The 26446-nt window shown below is 49.7% G+C and overlaps 1 protein-coding gene across 1 annotated transcript; it reads right to left on the minus strand.

Moving 5' to 3' along the window:
* Window positions 1–829: 829 nt before the first annotated feature.
* On the minus strand, window positions 830–24748 carry snf8 (SNF8 subunit of ESCRT-II). Its single transcript, XM_085966175.1, has 8 exons — window positions 24587–24748; window positions 16410–16460; window positions 16146–16284; window positions 14687–14791; window positions 13675–13747; window positions 12490–12631; window positions 5647–5721; window positions 830–1656 (listed from the first exon to the last, which is right to left on the minus strand). The coding sequence occupies exons 1-8, from the start codon at window positions 24638–24640 to the stop codon at window positions 1519–1521; spliced, it is 777 nt and encodes a 258-aa protein (XP_085822301.1). The 5' UTR covers window positions 24641–24748; the 3' UTR covers window positions 830–1518.
* Window positions 24749–26446: the final 1698 nt, after the last annotated feature.

The following is a 26446-nucleotide window of genomic DNA, read 5'->3' on the forward strand; positions in this document are numbered from 1 at the left end:
CAGCGACGAGTGGGAAACTCGCCCACTTCCTTCACCTCCAGCAACATGGAAATGCAGCTTAGTATCTGGCAGCTGTCGGGGTTGCGGTTTGCACGGTGAAACACTGCATTAGTTTGTAAGGGCAGGGCAGAGACAGTGAGTAGAGTCAGGAGCAGGCCCGGAGGCAGGAAGGAGATATTCGGAGGGTGACCTAACTCGGTCAGTTCAACGGCTGAGAGTGACACTGTGAGCGAGCTAAAGCAGGTTGTGTGACTGCCGTCTGCTTCTGGGTACAGGGCGAGCCAACCTCGGAGGAGGCAATGGTCAGTATTGATCTGCTCTTGGAGTCAATCGTGTAACAAGCTGCCTGCAGCTGGCTTTATGGATCACAACAACTTGTGTTTCTATAGTGCCTTTAACGTAGTAAATCGTACCAAGGCGCTGCACAGGAGTGTTATAAGACGAAAGAATTTGACACCGAGCCACATAAGGAGAAATTAGGGCAGGTGACCAAAAGCTTGGTCAAAGAGGTAGGTTTTAAGGAGCGTCTTAAAGGAGGAGAGAGGCTTAGGGAGGGAATTCCAGAGCTTAGGGCCCAGGCAACAGAAGGCACGGGGGATGCTCAAGAGGGCAGAATTAGAGGAGCGCAGATATCTTGGGAATTGTGGGGCTGGAGGAGGTTATAGAGATGAGGAGTGAGGCCATGAAGGGATTTGAAAACAAGGATGAGAATTTTTGAAATCGAGGCGCTGCTTAATCACAGGAAAGTGATGTGTGTGAGCCGGAAACTATTACTTTCTAAATGACTGAACACTTGGTGCAAAAATAAAACCCTCTTCCCATTACCTGGTTTTGTTTTCACAAAATTTAATTGCAGGTTTGGAGTTACAAAGCACAACTGCTGGTGACGGGGTCCTTCCCTCTCCGGTGCCGACTCCTCCCCGGGGGGTGGCGGGGGATAGGAAATGTTTAGTCACGCTGCTCCGGCCATCCTGAGTGCGAGGCAGGCATGTTGGACCAGCTGGTCTCTCTTCCTGCCTGTCTTTTTGTACGTTTGTATTACTAACAAAATTACAAATTTTAGTATTTCAGTTGACTTAGCCAGATCTTCCTGCAGGTCAGTCTGTTCACACTCTTGGGTCTGAGCCGTGGCAACATCACTTGGCCTGCTGTTCTCGGAAATACACGATCAAATTAAGATTTTTAGCCAGATCTATAATCAAACGACATATACTTCCTCCCCCCTCCTCTCTCCCCTGTCCCTCCCTCAAAATCCAAACCCTGTCACCAGCACTTTAAAGTACAATCACCTCCGGACACAAACTCAATTAGCTGAGGTGTAAAGACTGGGAGAAAGATTGAACCATGTAACTGTGCAAGTGTCGGGTACAGCAATACTGGAAGTTACCAGCTGCAATAAGACCCTTAGCAATCCCAGAATCTGAACACGCAGTTTGACACTAATCTTTGATGCTGGTACCAGAACTGTAAAGTCAAGAGACTTTTTTTTTCCTCCCCAGTTTGAAGTTTCTTTTTTTCTCATGGCAAGCTTTCATCAGCTTCTTCTGGAGTAACGTCCCGGGAGTACAGATCAGAGAAGAGTGCAGGCAGCCAGTACTGAGGCTCCTCGGGAGCCTGTTTGTCAATCCACGCCAAGCCTTCCTTCAACAAGTGTTCCTGAAAGAAGTTAAAAGATTTATAACTCAAGGGTTTTTGACACAGTTCTCATCCAATTTGTTGACTACATGTTCACCAGAATCCACTAAGTTCCCAACCTCCCACATTGTAATTAAATATCTAGAGTGCTGAGAATGTGGAACTCGCTACCACAGGGAGTGGTTGAGGCGAAGCTAGATATACAGATGAGGGAGAAAGGAACAGAAGGATATGCTGATAGTGTGAGATGAGGAGGCTCGTGTGGAGCAGAAACACCGGCACAGACCAGTTGGGCCGAATGGCCTGTTTCTGTGCTGTACATTCTATGTAACTTGCCACGGTGACAAAGTCATGAAGGATCTAAAATATGTGAAAGTGCTGAACACAGACAGCAACATTTAAAGACAAAAATAGAATCCATAGGGATAGATAAAAGATAATAAAGGATCAATCACACGAATAGATGTAGTCTACAGACCACCTAATAATAGTGGCAGGGAGGTGGAGGAAGAAATATGCAGACAAATTAGGGAAATGAATAATTGGACAGAAGAGGTAGATAACAGGGATAAGGGAATGGAGTTCCTACAATGTGTACAGGACTCCTTTCTAATGCAATATGTAAAAAGCCCAACAAGGGAGGATCTAGTAATGGGGAATGAACCAGAGCAGATAAGAGAAGTAAAAGTAGGGGAACATATAGGCAATAGTGACCATAATATAATACGCTTTAAGATGATAATTGAGAAGGACATAAGTATGATGAAAACCAGGGTAATAGATTAGAGAAAAGCTGATTTTGAGGGGCTGAGTATAGAACTTGGAAAAATAAAATGGGCAACAATATTGGCAAACAACGATGTAGAACAGCAATGGGAAACATTTAAAACGGTGTTCAACAGAGTGCAGGAACAATGTATTCCGCTAAAAGGAAAGAACAAACTAAACAATAATGAGACTCCATGGATGAATACAGCCATAAGGGAACAATTGAGGGTAAGGAAAGAGGCACACATTAAGTACATAGACAGCAGGGGAGTGCATGATAAGGGAGAATATGAAGAGATTAGAAGAGAAGTAAAAAAAAAAATTAGGAAGGCAAAGGAACTGAAATTAAATTATCAAGGAACATAAAACAAAATAGTAAAATATTTTACAGGCACATCAATAAAAAAAAAGGTTGGGATGGGAATAGAGCCATTAAGGGATCGACAGGATAATACCACAGGTAATGATAGAGAGATGGCAGAAATATTAAATAATTATTTTGCTTCATTATTTACCAGGGAGATAGAACAGGTGGACATGACATTGGATGATGAGATAAGTGCATTTAAAATAAAAAAAGAGGGGATATATTAAATAAACTAATCAAACTCAGAGGATAAAACCCCTGGTCCGGATGGATTGCATCCACGCATTTTAAAAGAATCTAGGGAAGAGATAGCCGAGGCATTACTACACATATTTAATAATTAGTTAGAAAAAGGTGTAGTGGCAGAGGACTGGCGGATAGCTAACGTAATACCGATATTTTAAAAGGGGGATAGAACATGTCCAGGGAATTATAGACCAGTCAGCTTAACATAAGTGGTAGGAAAAATAATGGAATCCCTACTAAAGGAGAAAATCGAAGAACATCTAGAAACCAAAAAAACATAGTAATGAATATTCAGCATGGATTTCAAAAGGGAAAGTCTTGCTTGACCAACCTCATTGAATTTTTTGAAGAGGCAACAGAGTAGACAATGGTAATGCAGTAGATGTAATTTATCTAGATTTTCAAAAGGCCTTCGGTAAGGTACCCCATAATAGACTGATGAACAAGGTCAGAGAATGTGGAGTCAGGGGACAAGTAGCAGAATGGATTGCTGGCTGGCTTCAGGACAGAAAGCAGAGAGTAGGAGTAAAGGGTAGCTATTCACAGTGGCAGAAGGTGGGTAGTGGTGTCCCACAAGGATCAGTGCTGGGACCACTGCTGTTCACAATTTATATTAACGATTTAGACGTTGGAATCAAAAACACAATTTCTAAATTTGCGGATGACACCAAATTGGGGGGATAGTCAATACTGAGGAGGACTGCAACAAATTACAGGAGGACATTAATAAACTTGCAGAGTGGGCATATAATTGGCAAATGAAGTTCAACACAGATAAATGTGAGGTATTACATTTTGGTAGGAAGAATAGGGAGGTCACTTATCACTCGGAGGGTGCGAGTCTCGGTGGGGTAGAGGAACAAAGGGTTCTCGGAGTACAAATACATAAATCAATAAAAGTTGCGACACAGGTTAGCAAGGCCATAAAAAAGCAAACCAAGCACTAGGGTTTATTTCTGGAGGTATAGAATTGAAAAGTAGGGAAGTTATGCTAAACCTGTATCGAACCTTGGTTAGACCACACTTGGAGTACTGTGTACAGTTCTGGTCACCGTATTATAAAAAGGATATAGAGGCACTGGAGAGGGTGCAGAGAAGATTTACAAGGATGATACCAGAAATGCGAGGGTATACATATCAGGAAATGATGAACAGGCTGGGTCTCTTTTCTCTTGAAAGAAGGCTGAGGGGTGACCGAATAGAGGTCTTTAAAGTTATGAAAGGTTTTGATAGAGTGGAGAGAGAGAGAATATTTCCACTTGTGGGGAAGAGCATAACTAAAGGCCATCAATATAAGACAGTCACCAAGAAATCCAACAGGGAATTCGGAAGAAACTTCTTTACCCAGAGAGTGGTGAGAATGTGGAACTCGCTACCACAGGGAGTGGCTGAAGCGAGTAGTATAGATGCATTTAAGGGGAGGCTAGACAAGCACATGAGAGAAGGGAATAGAGGGTTACACCGATAGATTTAGATGAGGAAAGACGGGAGGAGGCTCGAGTGGAGCATAAACGCCGGCATGGACTGGTTGGGCCGAATGGCCTGTTTCTGTGCCGTATATCCCATATAATCCTATGTAAAACTAACGGAACGTATTTTACTGAAGCTTTCCTACAGACCCATGTCTACCAATGATTTTCCTTGTTACACTTCATATTTATCGTCCATATTGGAAGTGGCCATTTTGTGACTAATTATGCACTGTACACAGACCCTGGGTGCCCGAGAGCACCAGGGAGGGTTTCTCCAACTGCTTGTCCATATTTGGATCTGTGGTACACCCACCTGACCCTCGCGAATGACCACGCGAGGCCCAGCAGTTTTTTGGAAGCCTTCCGTTGCCAGTGGACACCATGGGACATCCAATGTTTTATAGACAGGAATTTCTAATTTACTGACGGGCACTAGTAGTTTGGACGGGCCATTCTTATTCTTAGTGTCAGCCAGTGGGCAGCACCCTCGCCTCTGAGTCAGAAGGTTGTGGGTTCAAATCCCCAATCCGGAGACTGGAGCACAAGAATCTAGGCTGACACACCCAGTGCAGTACCGCGGGAGTGCTGCACTGTCGGAGGTGCCGTCTATTGGATGAGATGTTAAACCGAGGCCCCGTCTGCCCTCTCGGGTTGAGATAAAAGATCCCACGTCACTATTCTGAAGAAGAGCGGGAGAGTTCTCCTCGGTGTCCTGGGCCAATATTTATCCTTCAACCAACATCACTAAAACAGATTATCTGGTCATTATCACAGTGCTGTTTGTGGGAGCTTGCTGTGCTCAAATTGGCTGCCACGTTTCCTACATTACAGCAGTGACCACGCTTCAAAAAGTACTTCATTGGCTGTAAAGCACTTTTGGACATTCGGTGGTCGTGAAAGGCGCTATAGAAATGCAAGTTTTTAAAAATAAATATAGTAGCTTTGCAGCTGCGAAGATATCCATGGTTTGACAAAGAGAAACGAGACACCATTCTGCTCCTAGCTCAGTGTTGTGACGCCATTCCCCCTCGGTCTGTCAGCTTATGGAAAGTGTAATGAAGTCAGTACCGGCAGACAGCCCAACCCTGAGCAGACCCTGCCCAGGGCAGGACAGGACAGTGTTAAAGAGAGAATACTGCAGTAAGTGTCCATACATACCAACACCTGGTTAGTGCGTTCAGTCTCCCACTTCAGACTGGATTTGATTTCGCTGACTGTCACATATCCATTCTTCTGTAAAACAAGAAGTGGATGAGTTCGATCTCTCTCCATATTGTAAGAAAACATTTACTGTGAAACAAGACTTGGGAGGATGGTTTCACTCCAGTTTCTCTTGCTTGTGCCCTTTGTCTTGCCACCTCCTCTGCATGCTCAAGTACGTCTCATCCGAAAGACGGCACTGCCGACGGTGCAGCACTCCCTCAGTACTGCCCCTCCGACGGTGCAGCGCTCCCTCAGTACTGCCCCTCCGACGGTGCAGCGCTCCCTCAGTACTGCCCCTCCGACGGTGCAGCGCTCCCTCAGTACTGCCCCTCCGACAGTGCAGCGCTCCCTCAGTACTGCCCCTCCGACAATACGGCACTCCCTCAGTACTGCCTCTCCGACAGCGCAGCACTCCCTCAGTACAGCACCTCCAACAGCGCAGCACTCCCTCAGTACTGCCCCTCCGACAGTGCAGCACTCCCTCAGTACTGCACCTTCGACAGTGCAGCGCTCCCTCAGTACTGCCCCTCCGACGGTGCAGCGCTCCCTCAGTACTGCCCCTCCGACGGTGCAGCGCTCCCTCAGTACTGCCCCTCCGACAGTGCAGCACTCCCTCAGTACGGACCCTCCGACAGTGCAGCACTCCCTCAGTACGGACCCTCCGACAGTGCAGCACTCCCTCAGTACTGCACCTCCAACAGTGCAGCACTCCCTCAGTATTGCACTGGAGTGTCAGCTAAGATTTTGTTTTTAGATTTTTGGACTCATGGGGAATTGAGGGATATGGGGATCGGGCGGGAAAGTGGAGTTGAGGTGGATGATCAGCCATGATCTTATTGAATGGCGGAGCAGGCTCGAGGGGGCCGTATGGCCAACTCCTTACGTTCTTACAGTTTGATGGGCACTGTACACGCTCCAGTAACTTGGCCTAAGTTTTCGACGCAGTGACTGTCATCAGGCCATTTGGCCATGTAAGACATCACAGCTGAGCTTCAACCGATGGTCATTGATGCGCTATCAATTACTCATAAAAGACTGAGAGTTAGAAGAGTAACCAAAGGCTTTTATTAACAACAGAATGGAGGTCTGCCTCGCGTGGTCGACCGGTCCATGATACTAAGGGCTGGGGAGCAGTCACCTTTATACTAGGACCTGTGGGAGGAGTCAGCCGAGGCATGTCCAGGCATGTACACAGTGGAATACAAACAGGACAAACAGGAATACAAACAGTGGTTTACCACATTCACCCCTTGTTTAAAATTGAGTCCGGCGGGGTGAAGTGTATTAAAAGTTAGTGTATTGGAGTCTCTCCGGAGGTCTTGTCTGCCGCTGTGATCTGCGTGGCGACGGCAGGGGTAGTGAAGTTTCCGGCGTCGAGTCCAGCGTAGGCTGTGGCACAGGCGTGTCGTCCTCGTAGATGTCGAGCGGGTCGCGGGGCCCAGGCCTGCCGTCTGCTGGGGCTGGATATCGGATCGTGGGGGGGGGGTGGTAGTGGGTAGTGGGTTACTGCGGCCCCCGAGGGTGCAAGGTCTCTTATGGAGACTGTGTCCTCCCGCCCGTCCGGGTATGCGATATAAGCATACTGGGGGTTGGCGTGGAGGAGGTCGACCCTCTCGACCAGGGGGTCCGTTTTATGGGTCCTCACGTGTCTTCTCAGTAGGACCGGCCCTGGGGACGTCAGCCATGGCGGTAGCGATGTCCCCGATGTGGACTTCCTTGGGAAGACCAACATTTTCTCATGAGGGGTGGCGTTAGTGGCAGTGCAGAGCAGTGACCGAATAGAGTGGAGCGCATCGGGGAGCACATCCTGCCAGCGGGAGGTTGGAAGGCCCCTAGACTTTAAGGCTAGCAGGACGGCCTTCCAAACTGTCGCATTTTCTCTTTCCACCTGTCCGTTCCCCCGGGGGTTGTAACTGGTGGTCCTGCTTGTGGCAATACCCCTAGTTAGCAGGTACTGACGGAGTTCGTCGCTCATAAACGATGAGCCCCGGTCGCTATGGATATAGCTGGGGAAGCCGAACAGGGTGAAGAGGTTGTTCAGACATTTAATGACCGTGGCACTGGTCATGTCCGGGCAGGGGAAGGCGAACGGGAAACGGGAGTACTCATCAATAATATTGAGGAAGTACACATTGCGGTCGGAGGAGGGGAGAGGCCCTTTAAAATCGACGCTCAGGCGCTCGAAGGGGCGAGTGGCTTTTATCAGGTGGGCCCTGTCTGGTCTATAAAAGTGCGGTTTGCACTCAGCGCAGACTTGGCAGTTCCTGGTCATGGTCCTGACCTCCTCAATAGAGTAAGGCAGGTTGCGGGCCTTGATGAAGTGGAAGAACCTGGTGACCCCCGGGTGGCAGAGGTCATTGTGGAGGGCCCGCAGTCTATCGATCTGCGCGCTGGCGCAGGTGCCACGCGATAGCGCATCCGGGGGTTCATTTAGCTTCCCGGGCCGGTACAAGATCTCGTAGTTGTAGGTGGAAAGTTCGATTCTCCACCTCAAGATCTTGTCATTTTTGATTTTGCCCCTCTGCTTGTTGTTAAACATAAAAGCAACTGAACGCTGGTCAGTGAGCAGGGTAAATCGTTTTCCGGCCAGGTAGTGCCTCCAATGACGCACAGCCTCCACAATCGCCTGGGCCTCCTTCTCAACAGCGGAATGTCTGGTCTCCGGGCCTTGGAGGGTTCGTGAAAAGAAGGCCACGGGTCTCCCCGCCTGATTGAGGGTAGCGGCCAGGGCAAAGTCAGACGCGTCGCTTTCCACCTGGAAGGGGATGGATTCGTCCACTGCGTGCATGGTGGCTTTGGCAATGTCCTCCTTGATACGGTGGAAGGCTAAGCGGGCCTCTGCCGTCAAGGGAAAAGAGGTGGACTTGATCAGCGGACGGGCCTTGTCCGCATAGTAGGGGACCCACTGGGCGTAATAGGAGAAAAACCCTAGGCACCTCTTCAGGGCCTTGAGGCAGTGGGGCAGTGGAAGTTCCATAAGGGGACGCATCCGGTCGGGGTCGGGGCCGATGACTCCGTGTTCCACAACACAGCCAAGGATGGCGAGGCGGTTTGTGCGGAATATGCACTTCTCCTTGTTATATGTCAGGTTTAGGAGTTGGGCGGTGCGGAGGAATTTTTCGAGGTTTGCGTCATGGTCCTGCAAGTCACGGCCGCAGATGGTCACATTGTCCAGATATGGGAAAGTGGCCTGCAACGCATTTTGATCTACCATCCGGTCCATCTCCCTTTGGAAGACGGAGACCCCGTTGGTGACGCCAAAGGGAACCCTAAGGAAGTGATAGAGGCGGCCGTTTGCCTCAAAGGCAGTGTACTGGCGGTCCTCAGGGCGGATGGGGAGCTGGTGGTACGCTGATTTCAGGTCAATGGTCGAGAAGACGCGGTACTGCGCGATCTGGTTGACCATATCAGCTATACGGGGGAGTGGGTAGGCGTCCAGCAGGGTGTAGCGATTTATTGTCTGGCTGTAGTCGATGACCAGGCGCTGCTTCTCGCCGGCCTTAACGACCACAACCTGGGCTCGCCAGGGGCTGGTGCTGCCCTCAATAATCCCTTCTTTCAGGAGCCGCTCCACTTCGGTTTTAATGAAAACCCTGTCCCCGGCACTGTATCGCCTGCTCTTTGTGGCGATGGGCTTACAGTCGGGGGTGAGGTTAGCAAACAGTGGGGGGGGGGGGTGACTCTGAGTGTGGAGAGGTTGCACCTGGTGCGCGGCGGGCAGTTTGGAAGCTGCTGGCTGCGGACTGTGAGTGGGGGTAGGGGTCCACCGTACGCCATCGTAACACTTTTAAGGTGGCACTGAAAATCTAACCCCAGCAGGACGGCAGCGCAGAGGTCAGGCAGGACCAGAAGTTTAAAATGATCGTACACGGTCCCGTCTACTACGAGTGTCACCACGCAGTAGTCGCCGATGTCCGCCGACTGGGACTCGGAGGCCATAGAAATCCGCTGTTGCGCAGGCAGGACTGGGAGAGAGCAACGCCGCACCGTGTCGGGGTGGATGAAGCTCTCCGTGCTCCCAGAGTCAAAAAGGCAGATTGTATCGTGACCATTTACCTTAATGTCCATTGTGGAACTGGCCAGTTGGTGCGGTCTCGCTTGGTCCAGTGTAACGGATGCCAGCGTAGGGGTCGGTGTGTCGCTGCGGGTATCAGATGAGGCGGTGTCGGGGGCCTGCTGCGTCCCGGCTGTCGTCCAAGATGGCGGCGTCCATGATCCCCATGTGGCTGGAGGCGTCCAAAATGGCTGCTGTACCGGTGATTCGCACATGGCCGGGGAGGTCCAAGATGGCGGCCCGCATGGCCCACACGCGGCGCTGCTGGGGTTCGGGGTGGCTTTGGCCCTGCAGACGCTAGCGTAGTGTCCCTTCTTCCCGCAGCCCGAGCAGATCGCGTTTTTCGCCGGGCAGCGCGCTCTGGGGTGTTTTGCCTGGCCACAGAAGTAGCATTTCTGGCCTTGGGGCACTGCTGTCTGGCCTTGGGACACTGCTGCGGTAGTTGGGCCGTTGTTGGGGTGTGGCTGGGGTGGCACGGCGCTATGAGGCGGTCCTACCGTGTCCCAGGCTGTCATTCCCCACGGCGTCCACGGTGCAGAGGAGTAGGCATCCATGCCCTGGTAGGCTGCATCCAACGATAGTGCGAGTTCAGAGGCCTTGTTGAGGTCGAGGTTACTCTGCTCCAACAGTCGCTGTCGGGTGTAATTGGATCTGTGGCCCGCTACAAAAGCGTCCCGGATAAGTTCCTCTGTGTACACGGCGGCCTTTACATCCTTACAACCACAGGCCCGGCCAAGCACAGACAGTGCCTGAAGGTATTCCACGGTCGATTCCCCAGGTTGTTGTTTACGACTCCCCAGGAGGTGCCTGGCGTACACTTCGTTCACTGGGCGCGTGTACTGGTCCTTGAGGAGCTTGATAGCGTCCGCGTACGAGGTCGCGTCTTGGATGACCGAGTACACTCGGTGGTTCACTTTGGAGGTCAGGACATCCAGTTTGTCCTCGTCCGATTTGATTGCTTCGGAGGCGGTCAGGAATTTTTCGAAACACTTAAGCCAGTGAGTAAACTTGGTGGATGAGTCCGCCTCCCGATGATCTAAGTCCAGGCATGCTGGTGTGAGGATCTTCTCCATTATAAAATGTTGTTAATAAAATTGATGCGCTATCAATTACTCATAAAAGACTGAGAGTTAGAAGAGTAACCAAAGGCTTTTATTAACAACAGAATGGAGGTCTGCCTCGCGTGGTCGACCGGTCCATGATACTAAGGGCTGGGGAGCAGTCACCTTTATACTAGGACCTGTGGGAGGAGTCAGCCGAGGCATGTCCAGGCATGTACACAGTGGAATGCAAACAGGACAAACAGGAATACAAACAGTGGTTTACCACAGTCATCCAGCAGGAGTCACTGGACTGTGATCAAGAGCTGGAAGCCTGGCACACACAGACCCAGAGACCAATAATAGCAGCCCTTACAGCTGCCACAGCCACGTACAACTAACTCATCACAGACCAGGGATCGAACCTGGGATCTTTCTGGCCTGTACGACTTCATTCTGCACTCGTCACTGCTTTTACGGTGTCAGTTGTGGCTCAGGGGGTAGCACCCTCGCCTCTGAGTCAGAAGGTTGTGGGTTCGAGCCCCACTCCAGAGACTTGAGCACAGCAATCCAGGCTGACACTCCAGTGCAGTGCTGAGGGAGCGCTGCACTGTCGGAGGTGCCGTCTTTCGGATGAGACATTAAACCGAGGCCCCGTCTGCTCTCTCAGGTGGACGTAAAAGACCCCATGGCACTATTTTGAAGAGCGGGAGAGTTCTCCCCAGTGTCCTGGGGCCAATATTTCTCCCTCAATCGACATCACTAAAACAGATTATCCGGCCATTATCACAGTGCTGTTACAAAAGAAAATACTGCCGATGCTGGAAATCTGAAATAAAAACAGAAAAACTGGAGGCACTCAGCAGGTCAGGCAGCATCTGTGAAGTGAGAAACAGAGTTAACGTTTCAGGTCGATGACCTTTCGTCAGTTCTGACGAAGGGTCATCGACCTGAAGCGTTAACTCTGTTTCTCTCTTCACTGATGCTGCCTGACCTGCTGAGTATCTCCAGCATTTTCTGTTTTTATCACAGTGCTGTTTGTGGGAGCTTGCTGTGCGCAAATTGGCTGCTGCGTTTCCTACATTACAACAGTGACTGCACTGTAAAGCACGGTGGGACGTCCTGAGGTCGTGGAAGGTGCTATATAAATGTAAGTATTTCTTTCTTTGCCCTTGTGGGGGGAACATACCCGCACCCACATGTTTAAAATGCTTTTCCTTGGCTGCAGTACTCAGCCCAGAATAGGGAGTGACCTACACACAAGGATCGATCGGAAATGTGGGGTTAATGAGGAGGAAAAGAAAAACCAGGGAATCTCCCAGGCAACTGCAACCTTGTAAATCATCTTGCAGATTTTGAACCGGTAGAAAGGGGCGTCTCTCGCACACGTACCCTCTGGAGCATGCCCGATTATAATCACTCCACCATTGGCAGCCGTGCCTTCAGCTGCCTGGGCCCCGAGCTCTGGAATTCCCTCCCTAAACCTCTCCGCCTCTCTCTCCTCCTTTAAGTCGCTTCTTAGAAACTACCTCTTCGACCAAGCTTTTTGGTCACTGGCCCTAATATCTGCTTACGTGACTCGGTGTCAAATTCTGTCTGATAATCGCTCCTGTGAAGTGCCTATGGGACGTTTTATTACATTCAAGGCGCTTGTTGTTGTAGTATAAGCCCTCGGTCCCTCACAAAGCCAATGCGGTCGCCTACCTCAGCAATCTGCAGCACCACCGTGTGATCCATGTTCAGCTCCGCAGGGACAGACTGCACCAGGTACCTGCCTCCGACCGGGATAATACTGAAGCCGTTGCCCAAGGATTTCAGTTTCTTTATGGCCCGGATGAGATCATCCCTGGATAAGGATGGTACGAGAGGAAGAGCGTGGGCATCAAGTGAGGAGAAAACAAAGACCAATTGGCAATGGTTGGTGTGACCAGCTCGAGGGGTGAAGGGTGGTAGGTGGACAACGACAAAAAACAAAATCAGGTAATCTGAACATAGGAAGAGAAAGAGGCCAATTCAGCCCCTCGAGCCTATTCCACCATTCAATTAGATCATGGCTGATCTGTATCTTAACTCCACCTAGTCACCTTGGTTCCGTAACCCTTAATACCCCCGTCTAGGAAAAATCTCTCAATCTCAGTTTTGAAATTTTCAATTGACCCCCAGCCTCAACTTTTTTTGGGGGGGGGGGGGAGCGGGTGGAAAGAGTTCCAGATTTCCACCACCCTTTGTGTGAAGAAGTGCTTCCTGACATCACCCCTGAACAGCCTGGCTCTAATTTTAAGGTTATGCCCCCTGGTTCTGGACTCCCCCCACCAGAGGAAATAGTTTCTCTCTCTCTACCCTGTCAACTCCTTTAATCATCTTAAACAGCTCAATCAGATCACCGCTTAAACCTTCTATACTCGAGGGAATACAAGCCCAGTCTAGACCAAACATAGTCTGAAAAGCAAAAATAAAATACTAAATGTTTAATTGGGCTTTTTCTCTTCCTGACGTCCCACTCATTTTCCAGGATCAATCCCAATGTACAAGCAAACAAAGCATTTCACAACAGCCCGTTACCAGCAAGTCCGGAACGCTCTGCCCGAGGTGGTGGAAGCTGATTCCTCAATAATTTTAAAAGGGTTCTGGAGGATGAGGAACTGACAGGGTCACGGACAAAGAGCGGGTGTGTGGGACTGAGCACGACGGCTCGTTCAAAGAGCCGGCACAGGCACGACGGGCCGAATGGCCTCCTCCTCTGCTGGGAGTTTCTATGATTCTATTAAGTCTAATCCCGGCCGATTTTGGTTATTGAATGATAAACAGCTAGTCCCATGGTAACGAGGGCCGGAACAGACTTTACCAATCGATCCATTGGCTTAGTTCGGGGTTCCCTGCTGTACTCACTGACTGACGTCCTGGGCAAACTTGCCTCTTCCTTTCAGCACGCGCTGGTGCAGCTCATCCAGCGTGATCAGACCTGGCAAGTTAAGGATACACCATGAGAAGCTTTTCCCGATCATTAGAATCATTCCCGCACCAAGTCCCGTTCAACCATCACCCCCCTAAGCTCGCTGACCTACATTGCCTCCCGGTCCGGAAACACCTCCATTTTAAAATTCTCAACATTGTGTTCAAAATCCCTCCATGGCCTCCTTGCCCCCTCCCTATCTCTGTAAACCTCCTCCAGGCCTACAACCCTCCGAGATCTCGGCTCTCCTCCAATTCTGGCCTCTTGCGCATCCCCAATTTCCATCGCTGCACCACTGGCGGCTGCGCCTTCAGCTGCCTGGGCCCTAAGCTCTGGAATTCCCTCCCTAAACCTCTCTCTCTCCTCCTTTAAGTCGCTCCTTAAGACCGACCTCTTTGACCAAGCTATTGGTCACCTGTCCTCTTTATGTGCCTCAGTGCCTTAGTCTGATAACGCTCCCGTGAAGCACCTTGGGACGTTTTATTACATTACAGGCGCTGTATAAATGCAAGTTGTTGTAAGCAGGGCTGAGGGTGTCTGTACCATCCATACAAAAGACACTTCCTGACACACACACCCCAATCCCGCCCCCGCCCCAATTTAAATTTATCTCCCTTCTTCCTTGGGTACAATCCCTCAGGCACCAACAGCCTTTAAGCCTCAGATCATTCTTCACGTTTGAGCCTCAGAAGCGAGTGTCAGCAGGCAATTCACCTGTGGGAGGCCTCACACCTCAGGCCGATCATACCTCACCCAAAACCCACACCAAACTGCAGTGAATACATTTCCCCTGCACCTCAAAACTGCATGTTAGAGTCTTGCAAACGTCTGCACTCAGAAAACAAGCGTCCAGCCCGGTCCAAGTACATTTAAATCTCCACTTGGGACCACAGCACACCGACACATGCAAAGTCACCTCACTGGCGTAAAACTGATCGAGAGTTTCACCTCCGTTTCTGTGTTTCAGAGCCAGACACACTTCAATAATCTGCACTCCCAGCTCGTAGTAAAAGTCTCCAACGCCCAGCATCTCCGACCAGAAGCCTTTCCCAGCTGCATATAGGAAATTAAAAAAAGAAACTTCTGTAAATATCAGAAAACATTTTAAAAATTGATAATACAATTCATTTTTGGGTGAATTTCTTTTGTGTCGTGCTGAAGGAGATCAGTGCAGGGGAACAGAACCCACATCAATTTCTCCCACATAGTATCACCATCAAACACTCCCAGGGCAGGTACAGCACGGGTTAGATACAGAGTAAAGCTCCCTCTACACTGTCCCATCAAACACTCCCAGGGCAGGTACAGAGTAAAGCTCCCTCTACACTGTCCCATCAAACACTCCCAGAGCAGGTACAGCACGGGTTAGATACAGAGTAAAGCTCCCTCTACACTGTCCCATCAAACACTCCCAGGGCAGGTACAGCACGGGTTAGATACAGAGTAAAGCTCCCTCTACACTGTCCCATCAAACACTCCCGGGGCAGGTACAGCACGGGTTAGATACAGAGTAAAGCTCCCTCTACACTGTCCCATCAAACACTCCCAGGGCAGGTACAGCACGGGTTAGATACAGAGTAAAGCTCCCTCTACACTGTCCCATCAAACAATCCCAGAGCAGGTACAGCACGTGTTAGATACAGAGTAAAGCTCCCTCTACACTGTCCCATCAAACACGCCCAGGGCAGGTACAGCACGGGTTAGATACAGAGTAAAGCTTCCTCTACACTGTCCCATCAAACACTCTCAGGGCAGGTACAGCACGGGTTAGATACAGAGTAAAGCTTCCTCTACACTGTCCCATCAAACACTCCCAGGGCAGGTACAGCACGGGTTAGATACAGAGTAAAGCTCCCTCTACACTGTCCCATCAAACACTCTCAGGGCAGGTACAGCACGGGTTAGATACAGAGTAAAGTTCCCTCTACACTGTCCCATCAAACACTCCCAGGGCAGGTACAACACGGGTTAGATACAGAGTAAAGCTCCCTCTACACTTTCCCATCAAACACAACCAGGGCAGGTACAGCACGGGTTAGATACAGAGTAAAGCTCCCTCTACACTGTCCCCATCAATCACTCTCAGGGCAGGTACAGCACGGGGTTAGATACAGAGTAAAGCTCCCTCTACACTGTCCCATCAAACACTCCCAGGGCAGGTACAGCATGGGTTAGATACAGAGTAAAGCTCCCTCTACACTGTCCCATCAAACACTCCCAGGGCAGGTACAGCACGGGTTAGATACAGAGTAAAGCTCCCTCTACACTGTCCCATCAAACACTCCCAGGGCAGGTACAGCATGGGTTAGATACAGAGTAAAGCTCCCTCTACACTGTCCCATCATTCTGAGATCGGGGAAGGTGGGAAGTGAAAGGAAACTGGAGAGAGATGAATAAACAGGGTTACACGCGAGAGGGTCCACTCCGATTGTTGCACACATGTCCTGAAACTGAACTCGAAACTGTGAGCTTTTCCGAATCTCCTGCTTGTGCTTGCTGGCAAATTCCTCCAGATGTGTCTTGAACATTTCCAGCTGCTTTGACATCTGCGAAGAGCGAGAAAAATTCAGAAACGATAACAATTGCCACTGGTGCCTCTGTACAATGTGTCAACATCAGACAGTGAAACGATCATCTCACTGGGTTTTAGCTCAGAGTAACGGGCACTAACCTGAGCCAGCTGATCTTCGGCCATCACCGTTCCTCTCTCTTTATACTTGGCCTAAAGCAAACCCAGTTAGTAAATGTTAGGCAGTAAAATAACATTGCGCGATTGACAGATTAAAAAAAGCGAGCAAAGACAGTTTTGCATTTCTATAGCACCTTTAACGACCTCAGGACATCCCAAAGTGCTTTACAGCCAATGAAGATCTTTTTGAAGTGTAGTCACTGCTGTTAATGTAAGAAACACGGCAGCCAAACAACAAGTGATGTTGGTTGAGGGATAAAATATTGGCCAGGACACCGGGAAGAACTCCCCCTGCTCTTCTTCAAAATAGTGCCGTGGGATCTTTTACATCCACCTAAGCGGGCGGGGGAGCCTCGGTTTAATGTTTCAGCTAAAAGGAGGTGCAGCACCTCCAACAGTGCAGCACCCCCTCAGAGGTGTCACCCTAGATTTATACTCATAGAAACAAAGAAGATAGGAGCAGGCCCCTCGAGCCTGTTCTGCCATTTAATGAGATCATGGCTGATCATCCAAATTCAGTACCCGGTCCCTGCCTTCTCCCCATATCCCTTGATCCCTTTAGCCTTAAGAAATATATCCAAATCCTTCTTGAATATATTTAATGAATTGGCCTCAACTGCCTTGTGTGGTAGAGAATTCCATAGGTTCACCACTCTCTGGGTGAAGAAATTCCTCCTCATCTCAGTCCTAAATGTCTTAGCCCTTATCTTTAGACTGTGACCCCTGGTTCTGGACTCCCCCGCCATCGGGAACATCCTTCCTGCATCTAGTCTGTCTAGTCCTGTTAGAATTTTATAAGTTTCAATGAGATCCCCTCTCATTCTTCTAAACTCCAGCGAGTATAAGCCCAATCGGCCCAATTTCTCCTCATACGTCATTCCTGCCATCCCAGGTATCAGTCTGGTGAATCTTCGCTGCACTCCCTCCATGGCAAGAACATCCTTCCTCAGATAAGGCGACCAAAATTGTACACAATACTCAAGGTGTGGTCTCACCAAGGCCCTGTACAACTGCAGCAAGACGTCCTTGCTCCTGTACTTTGTCTCTGAAGTGGGACTCCATAGTACAGTGCACCAACAACAGTATTACAGTGATCTGCGAAATCCGTTTCCATCAACTCTCCGTCACTAGTCCTCATGTTCCTTCTCCATACCCGTCTGTGGGCCAGTAGGCTGAAGTTGCAACTCTTCATGTGTGGCCCCAGACTGTGACTGTCGACGGGCAACTCAAACCAGAGGAGAGAGTGGGGTTATCACAGCCAGACCTCATCGGATGTCCAGCAGGAATCACTGAATCGTGACCAGGAGCGAGGACCCTGGCTGATTTACTCCCCTCCCAACCCCTGGGCCACTGAGGCCACCCCAACTGCTGCTAAACATGAGATCAGCTAGCAGTGCCGACTGGGACGGCCCTGGTCTCTGTGACTCAGCATCGCTTACCGCAAGTCCCACTCCAGACACTTGAGCACATAATCCAGGCCGACACTCCCAGTGCAGTACCGAGGGAGTGCTGCACTGTCGGAGGCGCCGTTTCATTAAACCGAGGCCCTGCCTGCCCTCTGCAGGTGGATGTAAAGGATCCCATGGCACTATTTCGAAGAAGAGCAGGGTGTCCTGGCCCATATATATCCCTCAACCAACATTACCAAAAACAAATGATCTGGTTATTATTTGTGGGAGCTTGCTGTGCGCCAAATTGGCTGCCGCGTTTCCTACATTACAACAGTGACTACACTTCAAAAAGTACTTCATTGGTTGTAAAGCGCTTTGGGACATCCGGAGGTCGTGAAAGGCGCTATACAAATGCAAGTCTTTCTTCTATGAGGAGAGTTCTAATTTTAAAGAACAGAGGGTGCAACGCTATAATATTTCACACAGTGATTATATTGCACAGTATTATGGGTTTTTTTGTTGATGGGATCTGGGCGTCGCTGGCAAGGCCAGAATTTATTGCCCATCGCTAATTGCCCCCGAGAAGGTGGTGGTGAGCCGCCTTGAACCGCAGAGGTCAGTTAAGAGTCAACCACATTGCTGTGGGTCTGGAGTCACATATAGGCCCAGACCGGGTAAGGACGGCAGATTTCCTTCCCTAAAGGGCATTAGTGAACCAGATGGGTTTTTACGACAATCCATTACTGATACTAGCTTTTTATTCCAGATTTATTTAATTAACTGAATTTAAATTCCCCAGCTGCCGTGGTGGGATTTGAACTCATGTCTCCGGATCATTGGTCCAGGTCTCTGGATTACTAGTCCAGTAACATAACCGCTATACTACTGTACCCCACAAGTACCAGCGTGTGAGCCTAGATTTTGTGCTCAAGTTTCTGGAGGGGGCCCTTGAACCCACGACCTGCTGACTCAGAGGCCCGAGTGCTACCTACAGAGCCAAGTCTAGCACCATTGATTTTCCTTACGTGATACTTGTCCTCCACTCACGGGTCCTCGCATAGCAGTGTGATCGAGGGCAGTCCCTCGCCTCCTGAGGGGCTGGCGTTTTAACATTCTCCACTGTGGTGGAGTTACATAGAAACATAGAAGATAGGAGCAGGAGTAGGCCATTTGGCCCCTCGAGCCTGCTCCGCCATTTAATGAGATCATGGGTGATCATCCAAGCTCAGTACCCTGTCCCTGCCTTCTCCCCATATCCCTTGATCCCTTTAGCCTTAAAAAATATATCTAACTCCTTCTTGAATATATTTAATGAATTGGCCTCAACTGCCTTCTGTGGTAGAGAATTCCACAGGTTCACCACTCTCCAGGTGAAGAAATTCCTCCTTATCTCTGTCCTAAATGGCTTACCCCTTATCCTTAGACTGTGATCCCTGGTTCTGGACTCCCCGCCATTGGGAACACCCAAGTTGAAGTAGAAGATCAGCCATGATCTTATTGAATGGCGGAGCAGGCTCGAAGGGCCGAATGGCCTACTCCTGCTCCTATTTCTTATGTTCTTATGCTCTGCCCTGCTTAGTGCCCCCTAGAAATCAAATCCTTTATATGTACAAAAAAGTATACCCACGTGCCTTCTGCTGTCTAGGCCCTAAGCTCTGGAATTCCCTGCCTAAACCTCTCCGCCTCGCTACCTCTTTCCTCCTATAAGGCACTCCTTTAAAACCTAACTCTTTGACCAAGCTTTTGGTCACCTGCCCTCATTTCTTAAATGGCTCGGTGTCAAATTTTGTTTGATAATCGCTCCTGTGCAGCGCCTTGGGACGTTTTACTACGTTAAAGGTGCTATATAAATACAAGTTGTTGTTGTTGTTGTTTATAATTGGCACTAAATATTGTTTGTGATTTTAATAAGTATTCCTCGCTGATTCCACTAATAGGTAGAAACACTAAAATACCGTGCAATATACCCCTCTGTGTGAAATATTGAGATACAGGACTGTGCACCTTGCTTTTTAAAACTAGAACTCTCCTCATAAAATAAAAGACTTGCATTTATTCATAGAAATTTATGGCACAGAAGGAGGCCGTTCGGCCCATCGTGTCCGTGCTGGCCAACAAAGAGCTATCCAGCCTAATCCCACTTTCCAGCTCTTGGTCCGTAGCCCTGTGGGTTCCGGCACTTCAAGTGCATATCCAAGCACTTTTTAAATGTGATGACGGTTTCTGCCTCTCCCACCCTTTCAGGCAGTGAGTTCCAGACCCCAACCACCCTCTGGGTGAAAAGGTTCTCCTCAACTCCCCTCTAATCCTTCTACCAATTACTCTGCCCCCTGGTTATTGACCTCTCTGCTAAGGGAAATAGGTCCTTCCTATACACTATCTCGGCCCTCATAATTTTATACACCTCAATTAAAGTCTCCCCTCAGCCTCCTCTGTTCCAAAGAAAACAACCCCAGCCGATCCAATCTTTAATAACACAAAGAAAATTCACCGCTCCACTCCCACTCTGACCTCTCCGTCCTCGGCCTCTTGCATTGTTCCATGGAAGCTCAGCGTAAGCTCGAGGAACAGCACCTCATCTTTCAATTAGGCACTTTACAGCCTTCTGGACTCAACATAGAGTTCAACAATTTCAGATCATTACCTCGGCCCCTATCACATATATATATATTTTTTTATCCACACTCTTTGTCTGTCTCTTTTTTATTTCTTCTTTCCCCCACATGGCAGCAATTTACACTTCATCTAGAGCCATCCTTTGTGTCTTAACCTGTCCCATTACCATCTTTTTGCCTTGAATATCTCTAAATGTCTCTTAACTGTAATGATCAATAACATGTCATTCTATAGTGGACACTAGGTGGAGCCGTAGAGCTGTGTAGAGCTGTATGTATATTAAGACTACATTACCCATGAGGCACTAGGCTACCCACAAGGCAGCAGTCAAGATGGATGCCTCTATAGATACTGTACCTAGTCCACATGTGCTCAATAAAAGTGTCTAGCAAAAGCTAGCTGTGTTCATAATAAGAATGTCTATTTATTAATGAACTAGCACTGTTGCCTCACAGCGCCAGGGACCCGGGTTCAAATCCGGCCTCGGGCGACTGTCTGTGTGGAGTTTGCACATTCTCCCCGTGTTTGCGTGGGTTTACTCCGGGTGCTCCGGTTTCCTCCCACAGTCCAAAGATGTGCAGGTTAGGTTGATTGGCTATGATAAATTGACCCTTAGTGTTAGGGGGATTAAATACGTGGGGTTACGGGGATAGGGTGGGATATGTGTAGGGGTTACGGGGATCGGGTGGGATATGTGTCGGTGCAGGCTCGATGGGCCGAAATGGCCTCTATCTGCACTGTGGGGTTTCTGTGATTCTGTGATAAGATGGTACCAGGATGGTGAAGATCTGCTGAAAATTATGAAAAGCGACATGGAGAATTTGAAGCCACCAGAGCGTTTGAATCTCGAGGGAAATGTCGACTACAATTGGCGGATTTTTAAACAACAATTCGAACTCTACATTGCTGCCATCGGATTCGGTACAAAGCCAGACGCAAGAAAAATAGCGTTGCTGCTTACGGTTGCAGGCCCACAGGCGATAGAGGTATTTAATACATTTGTATTTAATCCAGAGGAGAACAGAGAAAAATTAGAAGATGTGCTAAAAAAATTTGATGCACATTGCTCTCCCAAAAAGAATGAGACGTATGAAAGATACATCTTCCGTTCTCGGACACAGCAACAAAATGAGACTTTTGATAGCTTTATAACTGATCTGAAACTGAAAGCACAGACATGTAATTTCTCTGAGCTCAAAGCATCCATGATTCGTGACCAGATTGTGTTTGGTATTCATGATAAAAAAGTCAGGGAACGTCTGTTGAGAGAAACCGAACTAAATTTGGAAAATGCGGTGAAAATATGCCAAGCCAGCGAGCTAGCTCGAAAGCACGCGAAGACTTCCAGTGAAATCAATAATGATGCGATTGTAATGAGTGATAATGCTGCTGTCGGTGCTGTGTCCTACAAGGGGAAGAAACATGGGTAGAACAGAAATGAAAAGCAATCGGAGGATGAAATTTTTAATTGGAAACGCTGTGGTTACAAACACCAGTTAAAACAATGCCCAGCGTTTGGAAAAATGTGCACAAAGTGTAATGGAAAGAATCACTTTGCCAAACAATGCTTTTCAAAAGTAAAAACAACGAAAGGGCAACAAGTTAATGTGATTGAGGACACTGATTTAAGTGAGACATTTTTTGTAGGAATGGTGTCATGTGACGATATCAAAAAAGATACAGAAAATGTGCAGCCCTCAGAAATGGATAATGCTGAACATAAAGTCAATGCAGTAAAAGTGGACAAATGGATGATCCCACTGCAGATAAATGGAGCATTAGTTACATTGAGACTGGACACTGGGGCAAAAACAAACTTAATCAGTATGAGTGACATAAAAAATATGAAAGAAAAGCCCAAAATACAGAAAAAGTCAGTACTACTGAAGAGCTATAATGGACAGAAAATAGATAGCTTAGGTGTATGCAGACTTAAAGTGACAGTCAAAGACAAAGTGCATCATCTCATGTTTTCTGTTGTGGCTGAAAGACTTGATTCGATACTAGGTGACAAAGCTTGTGAAGACTTAGAACTGGTCAAGAGAGTCTACCGTATAAACTGTGCCATAAGCAGACCAGATGACTCAGGTGATGAAGCAGAGAGCCCATCAAGGATGAAAAGGCCAAAGGGTATCCATGTCTTCAAAAAGCCTAGTTTCTCCAAGAAGAAAGAAAAAGACTTTAAGGTCAAAGAGAAGCCAAAGGAAGAAAAGCACAAAGAGGAAAAACACAAGGAGAAAAAGTCCAAAGATATAACCGCAGCAGATGTTGTAAGCAGTGGAAAGAGAAAAAGAAAAAGAAGAAGCCTGCACCAGAGCAGGAAGCAGTTCCGGTGGATACTCCTTCTTCCCTCAGGCCAATCTTTGGTGTTCCATTAGCCGAGGCTGCTGAGAGGACTATGCTGTATGATGGGATCCAGCTGCCAGCAGTTTTTCGAGAGTGCATTGACTACATTGAGAGTTATGGCATGAAGAGTGAAGGAAACACTGAAACCCTCTCCAAGCAAAGATCGCAAGGAGACCTCGATCTATACAAGAGCAGATTGATGACAATGCCGCAACTGCATCTTGTCATTCACCGCCAGAACAATCTCATGAAGACACATCAGACTTACCCGTGTTGAGAAGATCCACACGTGAAGTAAAAGAGCCTGATAGACTTAATCTTTGAGTACAAATGTAAAGCTTTGAAAATGTGTTGACTGTTTTGAAAATGTTTATGTTTATAGAGCACTAACAAAAGTGTTACTGATATTATCTTTATTATTTTCTTGAAAGTTGATTGATATTGATTTTGTTAAACCTCAAGAAAGGGGGATGTAATGATCAATAACATGTCATTCTATAGTGGACACTAGGTGGAGCCGTAGAGCTGTGTAGAGCTGTATGTATATTAAGACTACATTATGCATGAGGCACTAGGCTACCCACAAGGCAGCAGTCAAGATTGATGCCTCTATAGATACTGTACCTAGTCCACATGTGCTCAATAAAAGTATCTAGCAAAAGCTAGCTGTGTTCATAATAAGAATGTCTATTATTAATGAACATAAGATAACCACTTCCGCCTTCCATCCTATCACAGGCCTTCCCTTTTGTTCTTTCATCCCCTCCCCCTTTCCCAGCCCCTACACTTGCTTAAAAAACTGTTCCATTTCCTGCTTTTTTCCAGTTCTGACAAAAGGTCATCGACCTGAAACGTTAACTCTGTTTCTCTCTTCACTGATGCTGCCTGACCTGCTGAGTATCTCAGCATTTTCTGTTTTTATTTCAATCTTAATAACACTCCTTTGACAATCTCAGGATATCACAGCATTGCTGGGAAAGGGGCAATAGATTGTAACTGGGGGAAAGGGGCATTAGATTGTAACTGGGGAAAGGGGCGATAGATTGTAACGGGGGAAAGGGGCGATAGATTGTAACTGGGGGAAAGGGGCGATAGATTGTAACTGGGGGAAAGGGGCGATAGATTGTAACTGGGGGAAAGGGGCGATAGATTGTAACTGGGGGAAGGGGGGGCGATGGATTGTAACTGGGGGAAGGGGCGATAGATTGTAACTGGGGGAAGAGGGGCGATAGATTGTAACTGGGGGAAGGGGGCGATGGATTGTAACTGGGGGAAAGGGGCGATAGATTGTAACTGGGGAAAGGAAGGGCGATAGATTATAACTGGGGGAAAGGGGCGATAGATTGTAACTGGGGGGAAGGGGCAATCGATTGTAACGGGGAAAGGGCAATAGATTGTAACTGGGAAAGGGGCAATAGATTGTAACTCGGGGAAAGGGGCAATAGATTGTAACTGGGGAAAGGGGCGATAGATTTTAACTGGGGGAAAGGGGCGATAGATTGTAACTGGGGGAAAGGGGCGATAGATTGTAACTGGGAAAGGGGCACTAGATTGTAACTGGGGGGGGAAAGGGGCAATAGATTGTAACTGGGGGGGAAAGGGGCAATACATTGTAACTGGGGGGGAAAGGGGCAATAGATTGTAACTGGGGAAAGGGGCAATAGATTGTAACTGGGAAAGGGCAATAGATTGTAACTGGGGGGAAAGGGGCAATAGACTGTAACTGGGGGAAAGGGGCAATAGATTGTAACTGGGGAAAGGGGCATTAGATTGTAACTGGGAAAGGGGCAATAGATTATAACTCACTTCTGCAAGTTTCTTCTTGGCGATGGCGCCGGCTCCGACTCCCCTTCGGTGCATCTTTGCGGAACCCGCGCTCAGTCGCTGCTCCAAAGACAAGAATCAGACCCGAGCCCCGGCTCCTCTCTCCGCCTTGGCTCGGCTCCAGCACTGACTCCTTCCGCCTGCGACACAAAACAAACCCCGCCCAGAGCCGCAAACACAGCGGCCCGGAATCAGCAATTTCCTCAATTCATCCTCATTACCCCCCCGTCCCCCGTCCTCCCCCCTCCCCGTCCCCCTCCCCCTTTCCTCGTCCCCCCCTCCCCATTTCCTCGTCCCCCCTCCCCCTTTCCTCGTCCCCCCTCCCCCCTTTCCCTCGTTCCCCCTCCCCCTTTCCTCGTCCCCCCCTCCCCCTTTCCTCGTCCCCCCCCACCCCCTTTCCTCGTCCCCCCTTTCCTCGTCCCCCTTTCCTCGTCCCCCCCTCTCCCTTTCCTCGTCCCCCCTCCCCTCTTCCTCCGTCCCCCCTCCCCCTTTTCCTCGTCCCCCCTCCCCCTTTCCTCGTCCCCCCCTCCCCCTTTCCTCGTCCCCCTTTCCTCGTCCCCCCCTCCCCTTTCCTCGTCCCCCCCTCCCCCTTTCCTCGTCCCCCCCCTTTCCTCGTCCCCCCCTTTCCTCGTCCCCCCCCTCCCCCTTTCCTCGTCCCCCCCCTTTCCTCGTCCCCCCCTCCCCCCTTTCCTCGTCCCCCCTCCCCCTTTCCTCGTCCCCCCTCCCCCTTTCCTCGTCCCCCTCCCCCTTTCCTCGTCCCCCTCCCCCTTTCTCGTCCCCCCCTCCCCCTTTCCTCGTCCCCCTCCCCCTTTTCCCTCGTCCCCCTCCCCCTCCCCTTTCCTCGTCCCCCATCCCCCTCCCCCTTTCCTCATCCCCCCTCCCCTTTCCTCATCCCCCCTCCCCCTTTCCTCATCCCCCCTCCCCGATTCCTCGTCCCCCCCTCCCCCTTTCCTCGTCCCCCCCTCCCCCTTTCCTCGTCCCCCCCACCCCCTTTCCTCGTCCCCCCCTTTCCTCGTCCCCCCCTCTCCCTTTCCTCGTCCCCCCCCCCTTTCCTCGTCCCCCCCCCCTTTCCTCGTCCCCCCTCCCCCTTTCCTCGTCCCCCCCTCCCCCTTTCCTCGTCCCCCCCTCCCCCTTTCCTCGTCCCCTTTCCTCGTCCCCCCCTCCCCCTTTCCTCGTCCCCCCCTTTCCTCGTCCCCCCCTTTCCTCGTCCCCCCTCCCCCTTTCCTCGTCCCCCCCTTTCCTCGTCCCCCCCTCCCCCTTTCCTCGTCCCCCCCTCCCCCTTTCCTCGTCCCCCCTCCCCCTTTCCTCGTCCCCCCTCCCCCTTTCCTCGTCCCCCCCTCCCCCTTTCCTCGTCCCCCTCCCCCTTTCCTCGTCCCCCTCCCCCTTTCCTCGTCCCCCTCCCCCTCCCCTTTCCTCGTCCCCCATCCCCCTCCCCCTTTCCTCATCCCCCCCTCCCCCTTTCCTCATCCCCCCTCCCCCTTTCCTCATCCCCCCTCCCCGATTCCTCATCCCCCCTCCCCCTTTCCTCATCCCCCCCTTCCTCATCCCCCTCCCCCTTTCCTCATCCCCCCTCCCCCTTTCCTCATCCCCCCTCCCCCTTTCCTCATCCCCCCCTTTCCTCATTCCCCCCCCCTTTCCTCATTCCCCCCCCTTTCCTCATTCCGCCTCCCCCTTTCCTCATTCCGCCTTTTCCTCATTCCGCCCCCTTTCCTCATTCCGCCCCCCCTTTCCTCATTCCGCCCCCCCTTTCCTCATTCCGCCCCCCCTTTCCTCATTCCGTCCCCCCTTTCCTCATTCCGTCCCCCCCATTCCTCATTCCGCCCCCCCTTTCCTCATTCCGCT

This window comes from Somniosus microcephalus, chromosome 24 (assembly GCF_052327205.1).
Source record: "Somniosus microcephalus isolate GS21.2 chromosome 24, FLI_Smic_1.0, whole genome shotgun sequence".
In the NCBI taxonomy this organism is placed as follows: domain Eukaryota; kingdom Metazoa; phylum Chordata; class Chondrichthyes; order Squaliformes; family Somniosidae; genus Somniosus; species Somniosus microcephalus.